Source organism: Miscanthus floridulus, chromosome 1, assembly GCF_019320115.1.
Source record: "Miscanthus floridulus cultivar M001 chromosome 1, ASM1932011v1, whole genome shotgun sequence".
NCBI lineage: Eukaryota > Viridiplantae > Streptophyta > Magnoliopsida > Poales > Poaceae > Miscanthus > Miscanthus floridulus.
The window spans coordinates 3,955,234-3,975,838 of NC_089580.1; the positions used below are offsets into that span (position 1 = coordinate 3,955,234).

Sequence of the window (20,605 nt, forward strand, 5' to 3'; positions counted from 1 at the left end):
TTGCCATCTTTATGCCCGCGGCACCATGGTGGCATGGCTGGCGGTGGGCACCATCGTGGAGATAGGATGCTTGGCGTGGTGGTCAGGTGGTGGTTGGCAGCACAAGTGCAACGCTGTCCGAGCGGGCAGCATGGTGCGTTGTGTGGTTGCGGAGGTCTTCGGGGGCGTTCTGCAGGGGTTGGCGGCATTTGGTCTGGCAGCGGTTCGTGAGGATCGGCGCCACAGCGACTTGCCACGCATGTCGTGTGGCCTGTTTGCTGCGGCAGCGACGTCCAGATAAAGGCGGCTCCTGTGGACGTGTCATGGCGATTGGTGTCGACTTGCGACGTCCAACTCGGTATGCTACCTTGTGGGTATTCTGCGACTAGACACAGTGACGACGACGGTCCATGCTCAGGCGCAGCAACCTTATTGGGTGGAGGGGTTCTCGGGCGAAAGCCTTACTCGCCTTTTTGTGCCGATGCCAACAATGATGACGCGTTAGCACCATGTCCCTCCTTGGAGGCATTGTTTTGAGGCCCCTTATCTCTCTGAGTTTTTTCTCTGGTTGAAAAGCTATTGCGCTGGAGACATCCGTGGGCGTCTTTCCCTCCTTGGAGGCAGCGCAAAGGAGATCCTCCGTTGTGCCCGCGCTATTCGTCCCTACCGTAGTGGTGGTTGGTAGCAACCCGCACGGGCCGGCGATGGCTTGGCTGGAAGCGGTCTGCGAAGACTGCCATGGAGGCAACTGCTCACACTTGCCAGTGACCAGGATTGCTTCGGCAGTGATAGCCAGCTGAAGGTGTCTTCCTGCGGTCGTTGTTGTGACAACGTGACAACGGTAGCCCCGGGTTTGCTTCGCCGGCAGTGATTCTGTGGTGTTTGTTGTGTTGCTGCCTCTTTGAGGGTGGTTGTTTTTGTTTTGTTTTTTTAAAGGTTTTGTTGTATTTTGCTCCGGCAGTTTGTGAGAAAAAAAAAGTAGGACGGAAGAAACGTTTCACTCCTTAATAGATAAGAAGAAATATGTATAAATTTAAATATATATATGAATTGAATGGTTTGGGAGACGGATTGTGCAATATTTTCGAGAAATTGAGTCATTCATTATTTTTATTTTAATGGAAGAAAATTTTCTGATAATAAGTCATACAATAATTAAGTCTAAATAATATAATCCCGTCTGCTGGTGACCTCCTCCGTTTTTTTCCCTTTTCTATCCACCGGCAAAGAAAACCTTCACCTTCAGGACAGCGGACAGCCCTACTTTCAGTTCTGAAGCGCGCACGGACTCGACGTCTCTACCAGCGACCGCCGACCGATCGCCTCGCAGCCGGTTCCGGTTCCACCGCAAGTCTCCCAACCCCGCCCCGCTCGTCTCCCTCGCCCCCCGCGCCAGTGCCGCCGGTAAAACCGTAAAAATGGAAACCCCAGTAAAAAGTAAACCGCAGCACGCACGCAACTACCGGTGGTACTACTGTACGAAGAAAAATGATTTGACTGATTAATCCCTTCCCTTCCCCCTCCCGTGAGACGACGCCACCGTCACGCCCACCACCAACCTATCCCCCTCACCGCGTCACGCGCCCCCTCCTCCTCAGATCGGCGGCGAGCCCGGGGGTGCCTGGACACGCGGCGGAGGGCTCGAGGCGTCATGGCGAAGTCGAGCGCGGACGACGCCGAGCTGCGGCGCGCGTGCGCCGCGGCCGTGGCGGCGTCGGGCGCGCGCGGGGAGGACGTGGCCTTCTCCATCCGCGTCGCCAAGGGCCGCGGCATCTTCGAGAAGCTTGGCAGGCTCGCCAAGCCCCGCGTCCTCGCGCTCACCGGTCTGTGCCCTCCCTCTCCCTCCTCGCCTCACCTCTGTCCCCGCTTCGGTTTGCTGTGCTGCGCTGCGAGCGAGGGGTGGGCTTGCTGAGAGCACCAAGTTGGGTAGCTTGGGGCGGATTCTGTGCCTGCCTCAGAGGATTGTACGGAGTTCATTGGTGGCGTGCTGCTTCATCGCCACTAGCACGACTCTTGCCCGGACGGTCGTGATCTGGGCCGCTTGGATCCCCACAAGGATCCAAGTCTTGCTCGTCAATTCGTCATGCTGTTATTTACACTTGTCGTTGGCTCGAGGAGATCCGTGTTGCTTATCTCAAGCTACTAGGCGCTAGCTCTAAACCACGAAGAGTAGCCTACATTCACCACACCTGGATCCACTTTGCATAGCTTAGGAGCACACAACTTGCCTAATAGCTGTTACCTCGCAAAGTTCTAGATCAAGAAAGTGCAAATGAGGGAACCTAAACTTTACACATTGGTTGACTATAACAACTAAGGAACAGAGAAGATGAGCAATTGCCAACTGCCAAAGTCGATGTGCTGGACCTGCTTGATACGTCCTTCTTAGGTTAGCTGGAGCTACCACAGTTGGCCAGAGGGGATGATGTACAGTTCCAGCTTACATGCTGAGAATGGCGTTGTTATGAGAGAGCTCAGCATATGAGCTGAAACTGGTGGTTTCGAGTGTTGCAACAACAGTGATCTCTTTGTTCAGATGACAGCTGTTCTCTGTACTGACTGACTACTGAGGCATTGTTTGCTGTATTTGCATATTCGTATGAGTAGATCCCTAGCTTGCTGAGCCAAGATTTTTTTTGGGTGAAAGAAACAGTGATCTATATGCAGTTGTCATTCGCTTGATTGTTTGAAGAGAAATTGAGCTTAATGATGTAGTGCCAGAGTCTAATTGGAATGAGTTGGCTCTTGAAGATGATCCTTGATCATGCTTCAGTCATTTTATCTGCCCAATACATGATTTGGTTTACTTTGGATTTATTACTGTGGCCAGTGGCAGTTTGCTAATATTTCTATTCAGTAGCTATAGCTTGGGTGCCATATGATAAGCATCTATTAATAAATATGTCACTCTAGGGTAGTAACTGTGTTAGTGTAGAAGACATATGCTTGCAACAACTACTGAACAATTTTAGCTTCATGCAGTTAAACAATCGTCAAGAGGCGAGGCAAACAAAGCTTTTCTCCGAGTATTAAAGTATTCATCTGGGGCAGTGCTTGAGGTTTGTTTTCTGTACTGACAATCTTGCTATCTAATAGTTGTCCAGTACATCACAGGAATGGGGTTATCTTGTTTGGTGCCTTAAACTTTCATGAGGGTATAGATGTTGTTGAAAGATGGAATACTGTTTGGTCACTATGTATTTTCATTGCATACATGATTACATATACTATTGTCTTTCTTGTGTTTTCTATCCCTCACGATTGATTGCATGATCATGATCATGAACACTACCTCAAGCTAGCATTGCATATTGTAATAACCCCTGCATCAATAAAATACTGCACTAGTTCTTTTTCCCCTCTGGCTCTTGGTGAAGGTTACTGCTTACTTGGCTGCGAGAAACTTAGTCTTCTCCTTTTTTTTTTCCTTCTATTTCAGCCAGCCAAACTTTACAAGCTGAAACATCTAACAAAGGTTGAGGTTATTTCCAATGATCCGAGTGGTTGTACATTTGTTCTGGTATGTACTTTGATATCTTTCGTAATGCTTCTTTTGGAGTATTTGAAGAAAACATCGATTATATCCATTACTAACTCTTTATGTTTTATGTCCGGACTGCAGGGATTTGATAACCTTAGGAGTCAGAGTGTTGCCCCACCACAATGGACGATGCGTAACATTGATGACAGGTTGTTGCCTAGAAAATTTGCTGTGTGGTATTAGACTCTGCTAGACTGCTACTTTTATCCATCTTCTTTTGTCTCCTCTGCTTTACATCTCATTCTTTGCTATATATTTTGCAGAAACCGTCTACTTTTTTGTATTCTGAACATGTGCAAGGAGATACTCAGTTATCTTCCGAAAGTTGTTGGAATTGATATTGTGGAGCTAGCTCTTTGGGCAAAGGTGCATATTAAAACCTTTTCTATCCATGACTTCTCTCTCTGCCTTCATTGCTTCTAATAAATAGAATACCTATGTTACACAGTGATTTCTTGGAACTAATTTGACACAAACTGTCTATCTTCAACTACAATACTTTAAAATTGAGAATAAACTTAGTTCCTACAAGTGATGATTATAGTATGTACACTTTAATTATTTTTATTGATTACAAATCTGGTGAAAACCATAATATTGTTGAGAATTTTCTATCAATTTAGTTTAAGCACCACTAAAGCAACATGCAAAGTTCTGCAAGATTTCCAAATGAAGTCCACAATATCACACACCATTTTTTTTTCTCGAAGGACACAAGAGAGCTGTGTGTCATTTCATTTAGAAAATATGTACAATGGAGAGACAAAGCCTTCTCCTACAACTACAAGCCTAACGTAGTTACATTTGTGCTACGAACATTTAAAATTTGAGTTTTAAACTGATTTCTGTTTGAAGAAAGAAAGGAGACATCTTTGAGGATCTGGTCTCTCTAATCACTAAAGTGGCATGTTGGTTGCATGGAGTCAAACTTTTTGAATTTGTATGTGGACATCTTCTGGAAGATCAAGATTGTATGTCAGAAAAATGATATGAGTAGATTTGTCTTGAAAGCTAGTCTCCCAATACCATATTTTTTCTATTTTGTGTAAATAGATTGTAATAGATACTGCTGATCAAAGTTATGTTTTGAAGACCGGGTCACTGTCCAACAGAACTCTTTTTTATTCGAGGAATACAAGTTAAAGAAAATAGAGAAGATACAGAGTTAAAGTTTGCACTTCGCAAATCCTACATTAAGAAAAGGAGGAAGTACTATTTATAGAAACTTTCTCGTTTCTGCAATGCCTAGTTCATTTTTAGTTTAAGCTTTAAACATTAAGGCCTGATATGCTCTACAGATATTTCTTTTTTGGGGCAATATTTCACATCGATTTGGTGCTCACTAATTTGATCTTCTCATTTTCATCAAAATGATGGTTTTGCTTGATATGCCCCCTTGATGTATTGCTGTCTGGATTTTTTTTTTCTAATGAACCTGAATCCTTTTCAGGAAAACACACTGACCATAGATAATCAAGTGAGTACCCAAGATGGTCAAGAAACATCAGTTGCTACTCAGACCGAAAGGAAAGTAACAGTAACTGTTGAAAATGATCTCGTGTCCCAAGCAAAGGAGGAGGAAGAAGACATGGAGGCACTTCTTGACACGTAAGCACAAGCTATATCTTATTGTACGTAGATTTGCTCCCTAATTATTGCAAAAATACTACCAAAACTGCATACAACAACTATTTCTTAGTCTATTAGTTCTTTTAGCAGTACACCTATATCATTCTAGTAGTTCATTTTGTAGTTTTTAAAATTTTTATCTGCCATTTTTTTTAATATACAAGGAGTTCATCCCTAATTCTGTTGAGATTAAACCTAGTCCTGGTCTGTGTTTTCCATGTTAATACCTGTTGAAACATCAGGGGACTCGGTCATGTGCCTCATCAATCTCATGGGGCAACATTACGTGCACTAGAACTCTAGAAGGACCAGACTAGACTCATACAAAATCTCACTGCCCAAAGATCCCCCCAATGTTCCCACGTGTAATTAGTTTGCATATCACTCGCATCTGAGCTTACTATTGCTGAAATGCTTTTGGTAGCACTACAAACTTACCAGTGTAAGTAATGCAGGTATGTTATGGGCATAGGTGAAGCAGATGCGTTCTCTGAGAGATTGAAGCAGGAGCTTGTGGCTTTGGAGGCTGCAAATGTATATCAATTACTGGAAAGCGAGCCTTTAATAGAAGAGGTATTGCTTCTATGTTCCTTTGCGGTGTAGTATTAACCTTTTGTGCACTGATAATGATATAGTACAGCATCTGACTGCCATTACACATCTCACTTTTATTCTGGAGTGAATATTTTTTCTTTTTGGTATGGAAGCTTATCCATTGACTGATCTAGTTGCTTGGATTTTCAGGTCTTGCATGGTCTGGATGCTGCTAGTGCAACTGTAGATGATATGGATGAGTGGTTACGGATTTTCAACCTGAAGCTGAGGCATATGAGAGAAGATATTGCATCGGTATGTTTTAGGAGTTCTATTTGTTAGCTGCCTGATTTGAAGTGGACATATACTTCTCTAGTTTATTTGATTTACTTGTTAGAAGCATAGCTATGAAAAGTTGAAAACCAGACAGACTAAAAACCGGGATTAGTGTGGGCCTGATCAGGTATGGGAAGTTTACTGATAAGGGAAAAGCAGTGGGATATACTCCCTCCGTCCAAATTGTAAGTCGTTCTGGCTTTTCTAGATATATAGCTTTTACTGTGTATCTAGACATAACCTATATCTAGGTGCATAGCAGCAGTTATGTATCTCGAAAAGCCAGAACAACTTACAATTTGGAATTGAAAATATTCCTCTGCGCCTCTGTAGATCAAACCCCATTATTTACCAGTCAAAACCCAAAGGATCTAACCACCCGTGCTATGCTTCACATATCATATTATGCTACTGTGATGACTACACATGCATTCAGAATTCTAGCTCCTCTGGCCTAATTGTCTGACCCTTCTGAGAACATATCTGGCTGGCTTTATTGGTTTCAGAAAAGCTTAAGAAAAAGACGAGTTGCCAAGCTGAGCAACACTAGCAACTTGTACTAGTTCTGTAGTTGTAACTAGCACCTGAGGTACAAGGTCTTTTGAATCAACTCAATACTCACTTGGAAGCTGAAGGTCCTGAATCCTTGCTTGCTAGTTATCATCAGTTTCAGAATTTTGGTAGGATTCTTCCTTTGGCGTCGTCCTGGCCTCTTGGACTTGCTTTTTGAAAAATTAAATCTTGTGCCTGTTTTTGTGATCCTGCAGTCAATTTTTAGCAGAAGACATATTCTTCTAGATGCTGATAAGAAAGAACTTCACTTAACTGGTCCAATGCTAACTGATTTTGCAGATTGAATCACGTAACAACGGCTTGGAGATGCAGTCTGTAAATAACAAAGGACTTATGGAAGAGCTAGATAAATTGCTTGAGCGTCTGCGGATTCCACAGGAGGTATGATGGAGAGAAACATGTTCATCTCCTTATATTAATGTCTTATATTTATTTATATTTGTTTATACCCAATTCAGTTTGCAGCATCATTAACTGGAGGCTCATTTGAAGAGTCACGGATGCTGAAAAATGTTGAGGCATGCGAATGGTTGACAGGGGCCATTCGTAGTCTTGAAGTTCCTAATTTGGACCCATGCTATGTCAACATGCGCGCTGTGAGCTATCTTTATCTTTCTCGTTTTCTGCTACAATTTACTAGTGCATGGAATTGATCATGCATTCATGCTAACATTACATAATAGTTAACATTATAGAGTTGTGACATTGTGAACATTGAATAACATTATAAAATTGTTAAAACTTGTTTGTAAAGGCATCCACCTGTACTGGTTAAGGAATAAGGAACAAATTTTAAGAGCTTCTATCAATAGTGTTGTATTTCATAGAGCCACTATGCTTAATATGCTTTGGGTGTCACCGTTTCCTTAATAAACCCTATTTAAGTTTTCCTCTGTGGTAGCTTAAAGTTGAGAACTGTGCATCTCTGATAAAATACTTATAACATATTGTCAGGTTAGAGAGAAAAAGGCAGAACTGGAGAAACTGAAAACAACTTTTGTTCGACGAGCATCAGAGTTTTTGCGGAACTACTTCTCCAGCTTGGTAGACTTCATGATTAGTGACAAAAGCTACTTTTCACAGGTTTGTTCATAGCTCCATTTTTGAAAGTAAATATTCCCTTTACCATTTGAGATGACCTACAGAGTTCACTTTTAACTGAAAGCAGCGAGGACAATTGAAGCGGCCTGATCATGCAGACCTTAGGTATAAATGCAGGACATATGCCCGACTTCTGCAGCACTTAAAGGTAATAATTGACTTAATCTTGCCAAGGGATCTGCCTAGATATTACATATTTTACTCCATTGCCACATGTATCATTTCTTGCTGCTAATTTACTGCAGAGTCTGGACAAGAGCTGCTTAGGTCCCTTAAGGAAGGCATACTGCCATTCCCTTAATTTACTACTACGACGAGAGGTCAGATATGGATAATGGAATGTTTTCTTAATATGATATCATACATTTCACTTCTTGCTGTTTATCTATTTCAAATACGTACGTTTTGTTTCTGAGGGTGTTAGCCTAGGGCTGAACCTCAATGTATCCAGTTACCTACTATAGCTTTTTACTATTAACTGTCATGTAATTTTCAGGTTCCTTGGCAACCAAGTTGATCATGGTGCCTTGGCAACCAAGTAGGAATCATAGCATCTGCTTTATGCAGTTAGAATATGCTAAGTAGTAGGTACACCACATGTTTGTATGTGCAGTGGTTAGCATCTTCTTGTATCCAAGTTGGCATTGCAATTCAATACAATCCAAGCGGCTTGTTGGCCAAGCTGCCCTCTGGCAGCCCAATTCCACTTGTGTTCTAGTTTGTTTAGCAACAATTGGTATCTAGAGCCAGGTTAGGAGAGAGCAGAGGCCATGTCCACCTGCAGCGAGCGCGCCCTGAGAGCAGCAGCCGCCACCGTTGCCAATGCAGGCGGAGGAGCGGTGGTCAATCCTGGCGCCGATCGGGCTTAGCGCTTGGCCGCGGTAGAGACCGCAGCCGCGCAGGCGATCGAGGCGGCCAGGCAGGCAGCGACCAACACGGCCGCCGCGTTGCGCGCGAAGTTGGAGAGGCAGCCCAGGGAGCCGTCGCGGAGCCCAGTGCGCCGCCGGATCTCGTCACCGTCGCTAGAGCGCCGTCGCGGACGCGGAGGCCGTCGTGGGTCACCTGCGGCCGTCCAGACGGTGTACAAGGACTCCGGCACGGGGACACCATGGCCGATGCTGACCAAGACCAACTACCACGAGTGGAGCCTGCTCATGAAGGTGAAGATGCAGGTGCGCCAGCTCTGGGACGCCATCGAGTACGGCGACCTTCCGTACCACGACGACTGGCGTGCGCTCGAGGCCATCATCGCTGGGGTACCACCGGAGATGGGCGCTCCGCTCGTGGACAAGGCGACGGCCAAGGAGGCGTGGGACCCCATCGCCGCAGCGCACATCGTTGTCGACCGCGTCCGCCGCGCTACGCTGCAACGGCTGCGCAAGGAGTGGGAGAACCTCGCCTTTCATCCCGGTGAGCAGGTCGAGGACTTCGCCCTCCGCCTCTCCGCGCTGAAGCAACAGATAGCCCGCCACGGCGACAAGGACCTCGACGAGGAGCTTGCGGTGGAGAAGCTTCTTCGTCCGGTGTTGTCAGTGGTTTCGGACCACCGACGAGTAAATTTGTATTTGCGCGTCTGGCTCGGATGGTGTGCTCGGAGGACACAAGGGTTTATATTGGTTCGGGCGGAACGTCCCTACGTCCAGTTCGCTACTGCTCGTGTTATCAGCACTTGGTTTGCAGTAGGGGTTACAAACAGGCGAGAGAGGGAGAGGATCCCAAGTCTCTGGTGGAAGGAGTGAACGGGTGCTGAGAGCTCGCTTGCCGCTCAGCCGTGTGCTCGTGTCGTGCTCTTGTGTCCAGATCCCCCCTTTTTCATGGGGCGCCCTGCTTCCCCTTTTATAGGCGAAGGGAAAGTGCGGGTTACAGAGGAGGAAAAGGAGAAGAACGGGAGAGAAGAAGGCTTCCAGGGTTGCTGGGTTCTTTTCCTTCATGCGGGTCCCGCTGATCCTGTATATGTCAACAGCGGCGGCTCTGTGTCGTGGCCCTGTTTGTCACTGGTGCCATGTGCAGGCGTCATCTGCCGGTCATGGCGTTCCACTCCGTCCCGGCGGATGTCGTGGTGAACTGACGCGCCTGTCAGCGAACGTACGAGGATTAGGCAGAACAACACCGGCACGCCCGACACTGTTCTTGATGTGAATCCCTAGGTATGGCCCGTCATGGTCACAGGTTGCATTGAGGCGTGCCAGCCTCTTCCCTGGCGTCAGAGTTTTGACCCAGGCCCATACGCTTGGACCTGTAGTGGTTGGCGGCGGTATGGGTCCCCGTCGGACGAGATAGAAACCGCGTCCTCGAGGTCGGGCGAGACGGAGCCCGCGGCCTCGAGGTCGGGCGAGACGAAGCCTGCGGCCTTGGGCGAGACGGAACCCGCAGTCTTAGGGTCGAGCGAGACCTTTTAATACCTCTCGAGCCATCCGGGGAAGTCAGCGTGGGAGCTAACTTCCTTGCTTTGGGTATCCCTGATATCGATACACGACAGGCGTCGAAGAAGTACGCCCAGCTGAAGATCGCGATCGAGACCCTCGACTTCCGGGACCTCACCATCGAGGAGGTCGCCGGAAGGCTGAAAACGGTGGACGATCTCGAGGAAGAACCACCGTTCGAGCCCATCTCTGTCAACGGGAAGCTGATGTACACCGAGGAGCAATGGCTCGCTCGGCAGAAGGAGAAGAAGAAGAAGGGAGGAGACGGCTCCGGTTCGTCCAGCTCGTCCAACGACCACCGTCGGCGACCTCGCGGCGGCAGAAAGCAGAGGCCTAAGGGAGAGCGTGGCGACCGTGGCGGTGGCGGGCAAGGAGAGAAGGCTGGTGGCGCCGACGGCGAACGCAAGACGAACCACGACGACACCTGCCTCAACTGCCACCGCGCCGGCCACTGAGCGAAGGACTATCCTCAGCCCTGACACGAGCACGGCGGTGCGACGCATCTTGCAGAGGCGGATGATGACGAGGCGACTCTGTTCCTCGCCCACGGCTTCCTGGAACTGGAAACAGAGGAGGATATCCTCTGCTCCAAGGCCGATGCCAGCCTCGACATCGACGAACCCCGGGCTCGTGCGTTCCTCAACACCGGCTCTGGCGAGGACAAGATAGATGGCTGGTACCTCGACAAGGGCGCTACCCACCACATGACCGGTCGTCGCGAGCTCTTCTCCGACCTCGACACCTCTGTTCGCGGCTCGATGCGGTTCGGCGACGCGTCAAGGGTGGAAATTCAAGGCGTCGGCTCAAGATCGTGTTCCAAGCCAAGACCGGCGAGCACCGAGTCCTGCATGGCGTCTACTTCATCTTGGCGCTGCGCAATTCCATCATGAGCCTCGGCCAGCTCGATGAAGGCGGGTCCAAGGTGGAGATCGACAAGGGCGTTCTTCGAATCTGGGATCGCCGCGGGTGCCTCTTCGTCAAGGTGAACCGCGGACCCAACCTCCTCTACGTTCTCCATCTTGAGGCCACGAAGCCGCTCTGCCTCGCCGCGAGGAAGGACGACGACGCTTGGCGCTGGCACGAGCGGTTAGGCCACCTCCACTTCGAGGCGCTGCACCAGCTCGGCAAGCAGGCCATGGTGCACGGCATGCCGGTGATCAAGCACGCTGAGCAAGTCTGCGACACTTGCGTCATGACGAAGCAGCGCCGACGCCCCTTCCCTCAGCAGGCTCAGTACCGCGCGCACAAGCAGTTGGAGCTCATCCACGGCGACCTTTGCGGGCCCGTGACGCCGGCGACTCCAGGAGGGCGGCGCTACTTCCTCCTGATGGTGGACGACGCGTCCCGCTTCATGTGGGCCGTCCTGCTGCCGTCCAAGGATGCTGCTGCAGACACCGACTACTGTGCTGGTGAGGGCATCCAACGCCACTTCTCAGTGCCTCACTTGCCGCAACAGAACGGCGTGGTGGAACGCCGGAACCAAACCGTGGTGGCCACGGCTCGGGCGTTGCTGAAGCAGAGGAGGATGCTGGCCAAGTTTTGGGTGGAGGCGGTGATGACGGTAGTCCATCGCTCAATCGCTCACCGACGCGGAGCTTGCAGGGCAAGACCCCCTACGAGGCCTGGCACGGGCGCACGCCGGCGGTCGGCCACCTGAAGACATTCGGTTGCATCGCCTACACCAAGGATCTCGGGCAGCTCCGCAAGTTGGATGAGCGCGGCAAGCCCGGTGTCTTCATCGGGTACGCGGAGGGAGCCAAGGCGTACCGCATCGTAGACCCTGCGACGCTGCATGTCAGGATCAGCCGCGACGTCATCTTCGACGAGGGGCGCGGCTAGGATTGGTCCACCCCGGACGCCTGCAGCGCAGCCGCAGCAGCGAGCGACTTCATCGTCGAGTACTGGAAGACTAGAGGAGCCGGAGGAGCACAAGGTGCTTCTCCGGTGGCGGACGGAGCTACATCGCCGGCGCCATCACACTCTGCACCACGCTCGCCGTCACCAAATCCAGGGGAGCACGGAGGGACATCAGCAGCAATCGCTCCTCCAACACCCCAGCCGGCTTCGCCAACGCCACTGCTAGCGTCCCCTGCTGCTCCTACCGCTTCACCGGCATCACCAACGGCGGCAGCTGTGGCTGGAGACCAAGTGGAGTTTGCCACTCCCTTGGAGGATGATGAAGACAGACTCGAGGCCTACTACTACGACGAGCCGCTGCGGTACCGCACGATGACGAACATCATCGGCGACCATCCTCCGCCTCCGCCGCCTCAATGCCTCTTCGCCGAGCTTCACCTCACACACGCCGGCGAGCCTGCCAACTACACCGAGGCCAAGGATGATCCGGCATGGCGGGCGGCAATGGAGCAAGAGCTCAAGGCGGTGGAGCAGAACCGGACTTGGGAGCTGGTGCCGCTCCCTGCTGGTCATCGGCCCATCACCCTGAAATGGGTGTTCAAGCTCTAGAAGGACGAGCTGGGCGCGGTGATCAAGCACAAGGCAAGACTGGTGGCGCGCGGCTTCGTTCAGCAAGGGGGGGGGTGGACTACGATGACGTGTTCGCTCTGGTGGCGCGCATGGAATCCGTCAGGGTCCTCGCGCTGGCGGCTCAAGAGGGCTGGCGCGTCCATCACATGGATGTCAAATCGGCCGTCCTCAACGGCGACCTCAAGGAGGATGCGTACGTGCAGCAGCCACCGGGCTTCGCCGTCGTCGGAGAAGAAGAGAAGGTCTACCGCCTCCGCAAGGCTCTCTACGGCCTGCGGCAAGCTCCGCGCGCCTGGAACGCCAAGTTGGATGCCACACTCAAGGAGATGGGCTTCCAGCAAAGTGCTCACGAGGCGGCGATGTACCGGCGGGGCAGTGGACGCTCTGCCCTGCTCGTCGGCGTCTACGTCGACGACCTGATCATCACTGGCGCAGAGGATCAAGAGGTGGAGGCTTCAAGGCTCAGATGAAGAAGACCTTCGACATGAGTGACCTCGGCCTCCTCAGCTTCTACCTCGGCGTCGTGGTGCATCAAGATGCCACCAGCATCACCCTCCGACAGACACATTACGCTAAGAGGATTCTAGAGCTCGGCGGAATGGCTGGCTGCAACCCTGCCCATACTCCAATGGAGGATCGGCTGAGGCTTAGCAGGCACAACACGGCGGTGGAGGTCGATCCCACACACTACCGGCGCCTCATCGGCAGTCTGCGCTACCTGGTGCACACTCGCCCCGATCTAGCGTTCGCCGTCGGCTTCGTTAGCCGGTTCATGGAGCGGCCTACGGTGGAGCACCAGCAAGCTGTCAAGCGCATTCTCCGCTATGTCGCTGGCACGCTCGACTACAGTCTTCACCAAGGCGCCCGTCTCCGCTCACTTTGTCGGCTACTGCGACAGCGACCTCGCCGGCGACATCGACACAAGCAAGAGCACGAGTGGAACACTCTTCTTCCTCGGCAATTGCTTGGTCAGCTGGCAATCAATCAAGCAGAAGGTGGTGGCGCTCTCCAGCTATTGCTGCAACCCAGGCTCTGTGGCTCTCCAGGCTGCTAGCAGAGCTCCTCGGCAGACATGTCGAGGTGGTGGAGCTGAAGGTGGACAGCAAATCAGCGCTTGCTCTGGCCAAGAATCCAGTCTTCTATGAGAGGAGCTAGCACATAAGAATCAAATACCACTTCATCCGCAGCTGCCTGGAAGATGGAAGCATCAAGGCCGATCACATCTCAACTACTGATCAGCTTGCAGACATTCTCACCAAATCTTTGGGCAGGGCCAAATTTGAAGAGATGAGGGGGAGAATTGGCTTGAAGCAGATCATCACCAAGGCAGGGCACAAGGCTAAGGGGGAGAAATGAGGGTGATAGCCTAGTGCTGAACCTCAATGTATCCAGTTACCTACTATAGCTATTTACTATTTACTGTCATGTAATTTTCAGGTTCCTTGGCAACCAAGTTGATCATGGTGCCTTGGCAACCAAGTAGGAATCATAGCATCTGGTTTATGCAGTTAGAATATGCTAAGGAGTAGGTACACCACTTGCCTATATATGCAGTGGTTAGCATCTTCTTGTATCCAAGTTGGCATTGCAATTCAATACAATCCAAGCGGCCTGTTGGCCAAGCTGCCCTCTGGCAGCCCAATTCCACTTGTGTTCTAGTTTGTTTAGCAACAGTTTCATCTCACATTTAACAGTTCTTTTTTTGTTTTTGTTTTGAGTCCTCTGCTTAATGGATAACTAGTTTACAATCCATTTGCCTTCTTTATTTGATTTTAAAGGATTCACAATTTGGAATTTACTGTTTAATTTGGTTCAGGCACGTGAATTTGCCAATGAACTACGTGCAAGTACAAAAGCACCCAAGAATCCTGCTGTTTGGCTTGAAGGTTCTGGCGGCTCTGGTCATAATGGAAGCAGTGCTGATACTTCAACAGTCTCGGATGCATACTCAAAGATGCTTACAATATTTATCCCACTTCTTGTGGATGAGGTTGCTCCTTTTCTTTCATTAAATGTAGCTACGTGACTATCTTTGTTTTTACTCGATAGACAAACTAATAACTATTACCTTTGCAGAGTTCCTTTTTTGCACATTTTATGTGCTTTGAAGTACCTGCACTTGTTCCAGCTGGTTCTCCTAATGCTAATAAGAGCAAATCTGGAGGAAATGATGCAGATGATGATCTGGGTCTTATGGATCCAGATGGCAACGATCTGAAACCTGGTATCTTTTCTTGTACCCACTAATATGTGTTTCGTGGATGTAATGTTAATGCTCTATTTCTTATGTGTTGTTATCCTGTTTCCAGATAGTACCTCTGCTGAACTGGGTACATTGAATGAAGCTCTTCAAGAATTACTTGATGGAATCCAGGTATATTTCATGATATAGAACACTGCAACCCTCGGTCTTCCATACTGACGGAAAGAAGAGTAAAAAAAGAATATTTTTTGATAGGACAAACATGAAGTACTTCTGATTTAAAGTCAAATGTGCAATCTTCTGTTTCTTCATATCTACATTATAGTGCAGTACTGCAGCTTCCTTCAATGACTGAAATGTTTTTCCACTTCTATTCCAGGAAGACTTCTATGCGGTCGTAGATTGGGCGTATAAAATTGACCCCTTGCGTTGCATCTCAATGCATGGGATTACAGAGCGCTACCTTTCTGGACAGAAAGCTGATGCTGCAGGATTTGTTCGCAAACTACTTGATGACTTGGAATCAAGAATATCAGTACAGTTCAGCCGGGTTAGTTCCCTTGCTGAGCCTAAGCTGCTCAGTGTAACTATTCATTACAGGCTGGCTTTGTGTCCACTGCTTGTTTAGATCTTTATTTCTTCTCTTGTTTCAGTTTATTGACGAAGCGTGCCATCAAATCGAGCGTAACGAAAGAAATGTGCGGCAAACTGGAATTCTAGCCTACATTCCAAGGTATTTGTACTGGATGCATTAGCACTGTGACTTATTTGTAACTCCAGCCTAGTCGCCTAGTATTATAATTTAATACTACTCCCTGTTCTTTTTATAAGGCATATTGGGATTTGAAGAAGTTTTTCGAAGTGTACTTTGACCATCAATTTCTCATATAATGCCTCATTAATTACTACAAAATCAGTGTCGTAGTCTATTGGTATAAACTTCATAAACTAAGCATGCATATCATTGACTAGTTGGTAATGAAAATTTATGAAGTTTGACAATTTCAAATCCTAATATGCCTTGTATAAACAAAAGGAGGGAGTACTTTCTGATACAGAAATGCTTATTAAACATTCCATGCATGTTGGCTCACCTTTTGTTTATTGTCTTATTAAATCCTAGTCTGGCATTATTATTTATTAAATTTTAATTTAGTTACACTTAGACCAAATTCCTAGAATTATTTTGGATTTCATTAAGATACATAATAGCTCATAATATTCATAGGAACATACATGTTAAAATGTTCTCAATTCTCATTGGTACTTTGCAAAACCTTGTTTAAATGTGGTAACACATTGTCTATAGCATTATATTCCCTGTGAAAACAACATAGGATAAAATTGGCATGACTCAGCAGGTTCTCACATATGTTTTGCCTATGCTCAGCTCTTACCCAAAAACGTAAAAACTGGCAATAAGCAGCAAGACTCCGGTGCTCTTATTCTTGGCAGTGGTGATTATATGATAAAGTACTGCTTCAAGATAACAAGAGCACTATGGAGAAAATTGTGCTTATTGCAGGGTGTACTGTGACTTTTTTTTTTAATATCTCGAGAGTCTTTTCAGAAGTAGCAAACAGAGACCAAGATCTGACTGTTCTGTGTTTCATATAGATTTGCTGTCCTTGCATCACGGATGGAACAGTATATTCAAGGGCAGTCCAGGGATTTAATTGATAAAGCATACACAAAGCTAGTGAGTTTCATTCCCTTGCAATCTTGCACTCGTTTGCATTCTTGGTATTACATATGTTGCAGATTTAGTTCATAAATTTATGTTAGTAGTACTGTATATGAGCATATGGCATGTGGTATACTTTGGGTTGTTTCATTGATGTTTGCTCGCCTATCAACACTAGTAGACTCCATGGCTTTATAGGTGCCATTGAAAGGTGTCTTCAGTGAACAGATTACCCTCTGAAAATATACACAAGTATTTACAAATTTCTTCCATTGCACTATCCTAAGTTCTACTTTCTATATCCAATGGGAATGTAATTTAGATTTTAGAGATACATGGCATAGCGTTGCCATTAGTCAGTTTAGAGTCAAGGAAGATCTTGTCCTAAGATTTTGCATTGTTGCAAGATTTCTATTTTACTTGGTTGCTGTATTTTATAGATTATTTTGTAAGCTGAGTACTTCTATTTTTCACCATATGGCTAAACCGCTTTCCATATTATGGAATAGGTTAGCACAATGTTCGCAACTTTGGAGAAAATTGCACAGAGTGATCCTAAAACTGCTGATATTGTGCTGATTGAGAATTATGCTGCTTTCCAGAACAGGTTATGTTTCTTCTTTCATCTTTCCTTAACTTGGGCTTGTCCTATGGTTGAGCATATGATCTTTCACTTATATACATCCTTGCCTTTTCATTCTTCAATACATAGGTAGGTGTACAAAACTAACAATATATTATGTTTGATGCAGTCTTTATGACTTGGCTAACGTTGTGCCAACGCTTGCAAAGTTCTACCATCAAGCCAGTGAATCATATGAAGTAGCTTGCACTCGCCATATCAGCTCACTCATTTATCTTGTATGTAAACATATTCAAACTTGCTTGTGGGTATATTGTATCTCTCTCTGACAGATCTAAGATTTCTTTTGGACCTTTGGCAGCAATTTGAGAGGTTATTTCAATTCAATCGGAAAGTTGAAGAATTGACATACACCATTGCTGCTGAGGAGGTGAGCCAACTTTATTATATGATATACTCCCTCTGTCCCAAATTATCTGTTGCTTTTGGTTTCCGTGCCGAAAGTTTGACTCGATTTGTAAAAAATGCATGCAACATTTGTATCTCCAAATAAATTTATTAAAAAACTAGATTCTAAGATCTTTCCAATGATACCAATTATGTACCATAAATATTAATATTTTTTAATATATATTTTGTCAAAGTTGTTTCTCGGGAAACGAAAACGACAGATATTTTGGGATGGAGGGAGTATATTGTAGTGTATTTCCGGTCTACCACATTATCCGATTGTGTACTTTGAGTTGATGCCTTGACGGCAATCCCAAAATGGATTGATACTGTGTCGGGGGCATGATGTCAGTCCTCCATTACACGTTCTAGTGGTTTGCATGTATTCTTCATGATTGGGAAGTGGCAATAAATGAACTTTGAATATTCATTTTTCTATTAATCCGTCTAACATTTTTTTTTTGTCAAAATTCTCAGATCCCGTTTCAGCTGGGGTTGTCAAAAACTGACCTAAGGAGGGTACTGAAATCCAGCTTATCTGGGGTAAGTAGGGTGGCCCATATATGCTTCATGAATCAGTTGTACTCCAGAGCTTTTTACAAAGTAGGGTGGCAGTTGTCACTTCTTGCCATAAGCTGTGAGCATATTTCCTTGTGGGGCTACAGAATTATTGTCTTCTAAATTACAGCATTTTAATGCCCTATTATTTTGTTTGATCAAGAGGCTGGTGTGTCATCATCCCATGGTGACCTTGTGAATTCACACAATGTAAAACCGTGCAGATTGATAAGTCGATTGGCGCCATGTACAGGAGGTTGCAGAAGACGCTGACCTCTGATGAGTTGTTTCCTTCCCTGTGGGACAAGTGCAAGGTTAGCCACTTTGACCGGCCTATTATTATGGATGTTTAGTTCAGTACTGTCCCCATTTTGCTTCAGACGAACATTTAAGCTGATTGTGTAATCTGCTCAACACTTGCAGAAGGAATTTTTGGACAAATACGAGAGCTTTGTTCAGATGGTAACACGGATATATGGGAATGAGCCGATCATGTCGGTCAACGAAATGAAAGAAGTCCTTGCTAGTTTTTAGATACAAGTACAGGACCATGTATTATTTCACCGAGAAATAGCTATGTATTCCATTCATTTCATTGAATTTTGCACTCACTTGTGTTAGGCCTTTTTGGGTTATGTGTGTATGTGTGTATGTGTATGCCCTCTGTATTCCTCTGTATAGAAGTGAACGTGGCATGCTTTCCCTAATTATACGTGTTCCGGTGTCGCATCAAGCCTCAGATTGTACTTGAACAGGTACTGCCTGTAGATTGTCCAATGCAACCCAACGTACCTGAAAGAACGTGTTCATTTTTACACTGCCATTGTCCAATTGCCATTCCATTCACGGTTAAACAGGCTGTGTCTTGTTCAAGTTTGTTCTGTTTCCTGTGTTTTGAGGGTTCATTGCTACTTTCGGTGTTCAGCTGAAGTAAGCTATCACATGTTGGTCTCGAGTTCGTAATGTGGTCTCATATGTTGTGGGTTTCTAGCTTAGAAATTGAGCATCTCTGGTATCGAAACAAGAACACAGAAATAAAAGGGTGTTTTTTTAGGGAAAAATTGCATCAGGCGAGGAAAGAAGAGCGAGATGCAGCTCAACAGTGCTTGAAAGTAATCAGGGTCCGTGCTCTGCTGAAGCAAGAACCTCATGATCGTAAGAGTCATTCTTTTACTATCACTGCTGCATCAGGGCCGCTCTACCTCCTCGCAAGTATTAAAGAAGATAAAATCAACAAGCAAATAGAAATATCAGAAAATACTCCTATTTCAGATTGAGCAAGCTCAATGAAACAGATCATCGAAGAATACACGCACCCCTTCAAATCACAAAAGAATTCATACAAATAAGGGGAGAGAGATTCAAGATCCGAGACAGATTCCTCTCGTCTCAGACAAATACTCGTCATTGATTGGTGTCTCTCAGATCGAATCGAGAGGATCAAGTTCGCAACGGAAAGAGGAAGGCGCAAGCAGAGACGAACAAACCAGACGGAAAAATTGGAGAGGGGGCTCAAGCTGTTCAGCTGTTGCAGAGAAGAGTGCTGGCGGCGGACGCGAATGCTGACTGGACTGCCATGCCTTCCTGGAAAGCTCTGTTGTTGATTTATAGCTCGAACCTAGGGTTAGGAGCATCCCTGGAATTTACATTTCTGCCCACCCATGTGGTGCGCGTGTCCTCGGTTTTCAGATCGATGAGAAAAATTGAGAATGGAGATCCATCCGGGCTTATCAGTACTACTGTACCAATTCGCGAGTCGCGGCATGGACTTTGGCCAATTTTTCTTTTCTTTTTTTCATATATACCTAACATACCTAACAGATTTGTGCCGGTCAAAGTAGTTTAATTTAAACCAAGTTTATAGGAATATATTGTTAACATTTATATCTATAACTAAATTTACTACGAAAATATATTTTCTTAATTTTATAAATGTTAGTACTTTTTAATATAACTTTGGTCAAATTTTAAATTGCATGACTCCTCAAAAAGTGAAAAATTGTATCCTTTTATGGACGGAGGGAGTATAACATGTCTGCCTCTAAAAACGTCTCTAACGGTATGAGCTAACATAGCTGATAAATCTAAGTTGACAAGGAAAGAGACCACATGTATCTCTGAACATCATGCCGTGACAGAGGGATGCATCATGAAATGTGCAAGACTATCTCTTGAGTCTATGATAGTCTCTTGCTTTTTACACTAATTAGGGATTATTGATTCAACTAGCTCTAAGCTAGACTATTGGAGACGCTTGTCGGTGTTTCGAGTAAACACCAACGAGTAAATTTGTGTTCTTGCGCGTCTGGCCCGGATGGTATGCTAAAAAGTTACAAGATTTATACTGGTTCGGGCAGAATGTCCCTACGTCCAGTTCGTGGCTGCTGCTCGTGTTATTAGCACTGAAAAGTTTATAGTAGGGGTTATAAAAGGCCGAGAGAGGAACATGTCCCAAGTCTCTGATGGAAAGATCGAATAGATGCCAAGAGCTAGGTCGCTGCTCAGCTATGTGTTCGAGGTTTGA

General features: G+C 46.5%; 1 protein-coding gene across 4 annotated transcripts; it reads left to right on the forward strand.

The window, feature by feature from the left end:
* Positions 1-1,496: 1,496 nt before the first annotated feature.
* Positions 1,497-18,921, forward strand: LOC136500268 (exocyst complex component SEC3A-like). 4 transcript variants are annotated; one of them, XR_010770401.1, is made up of 25 exons: positions 1,497-1,802; positions 2,962-3,038; positions 3,419-3,499; positions 3,602-3,669; positions 3,784-3,886; positions 4,971-5,128; positions 5,605-5,722; positions 5,894-5,998; positions 6,872-6,973; positions 7,051-7,188; positions 7,547-7,675; positions 7,761-7,841; positions 7,939-8,013; positions 14,420-14,593; positions 14,680-14,827; positions 14,913-14,977; positions 15,186-15,356; positions 15,460-15,539; positions 16,424-16,505; positions 17,000-17,097; positions 17,243-17,351; positions 17,435-17,503; positions 18,001-18,066; positions 18,245-18,395; positions 18,505-18,563. XR_010770401.1 is itself a non-coding variant. In XM_066495945.1 (25 exons), the coding sequence occupies exons 1-25, from the start codon at positions 1,631-1,633 to the stop codon at positions 18,613-18,615; spliced, it is 2,670 nt and encodes an 889-aa protein (XP_066352042.1). In that variant the 5' UTR covers positions 1,498-1,630; the 3' UTR covers positions 18,616-18,921. The 4 variants fall into 4 exon arrangements, 2 of the variants coding, with proteins under 2 accessions (XP_066353037.1, XP_066352042.1); XR_010770172.1 differs by having other exon boundaries at positions 18,001-18,160; positions 18,306-18,395; positions 18,505-18,542; XM_066495945.1 differs by having other exon boundaries at positions 1,498-1,802; positions 18,306-18,395; positions 18,505-18,921.
* The last annotated feature ends 1,684 nt before the right edge of the window (positions 18,922-20,605 follow it).

What these genes read in the sequence shown, in the direction of transcription:
- LOC136500268 (XM_066495945.1), top strand. Translation starts at nt 1,631, where the DNA reads ATGGCGAAGTCGAGCGCGGACGACGCCGAGCTGCGGCGCGCGTGCGCC. An exon ending in AATTACTTGATGGAATCCAG is followed by an intron (nt 14,978 to 15,185) that starts GTATATTTCATG and finishes CTTCTATTCCAG; the next exon opens with GAAGACTTCTATGCGGTCGT. An exon ending in TATCAGTACAGTTCAGCCGG is followed by an intron (nt 15,357 to 15,459) that starts GTTAGTTCCCTT and finishes CTCTTGTTTCAG; the next exon opens with TTTATTGACGAAGCGTGCCA.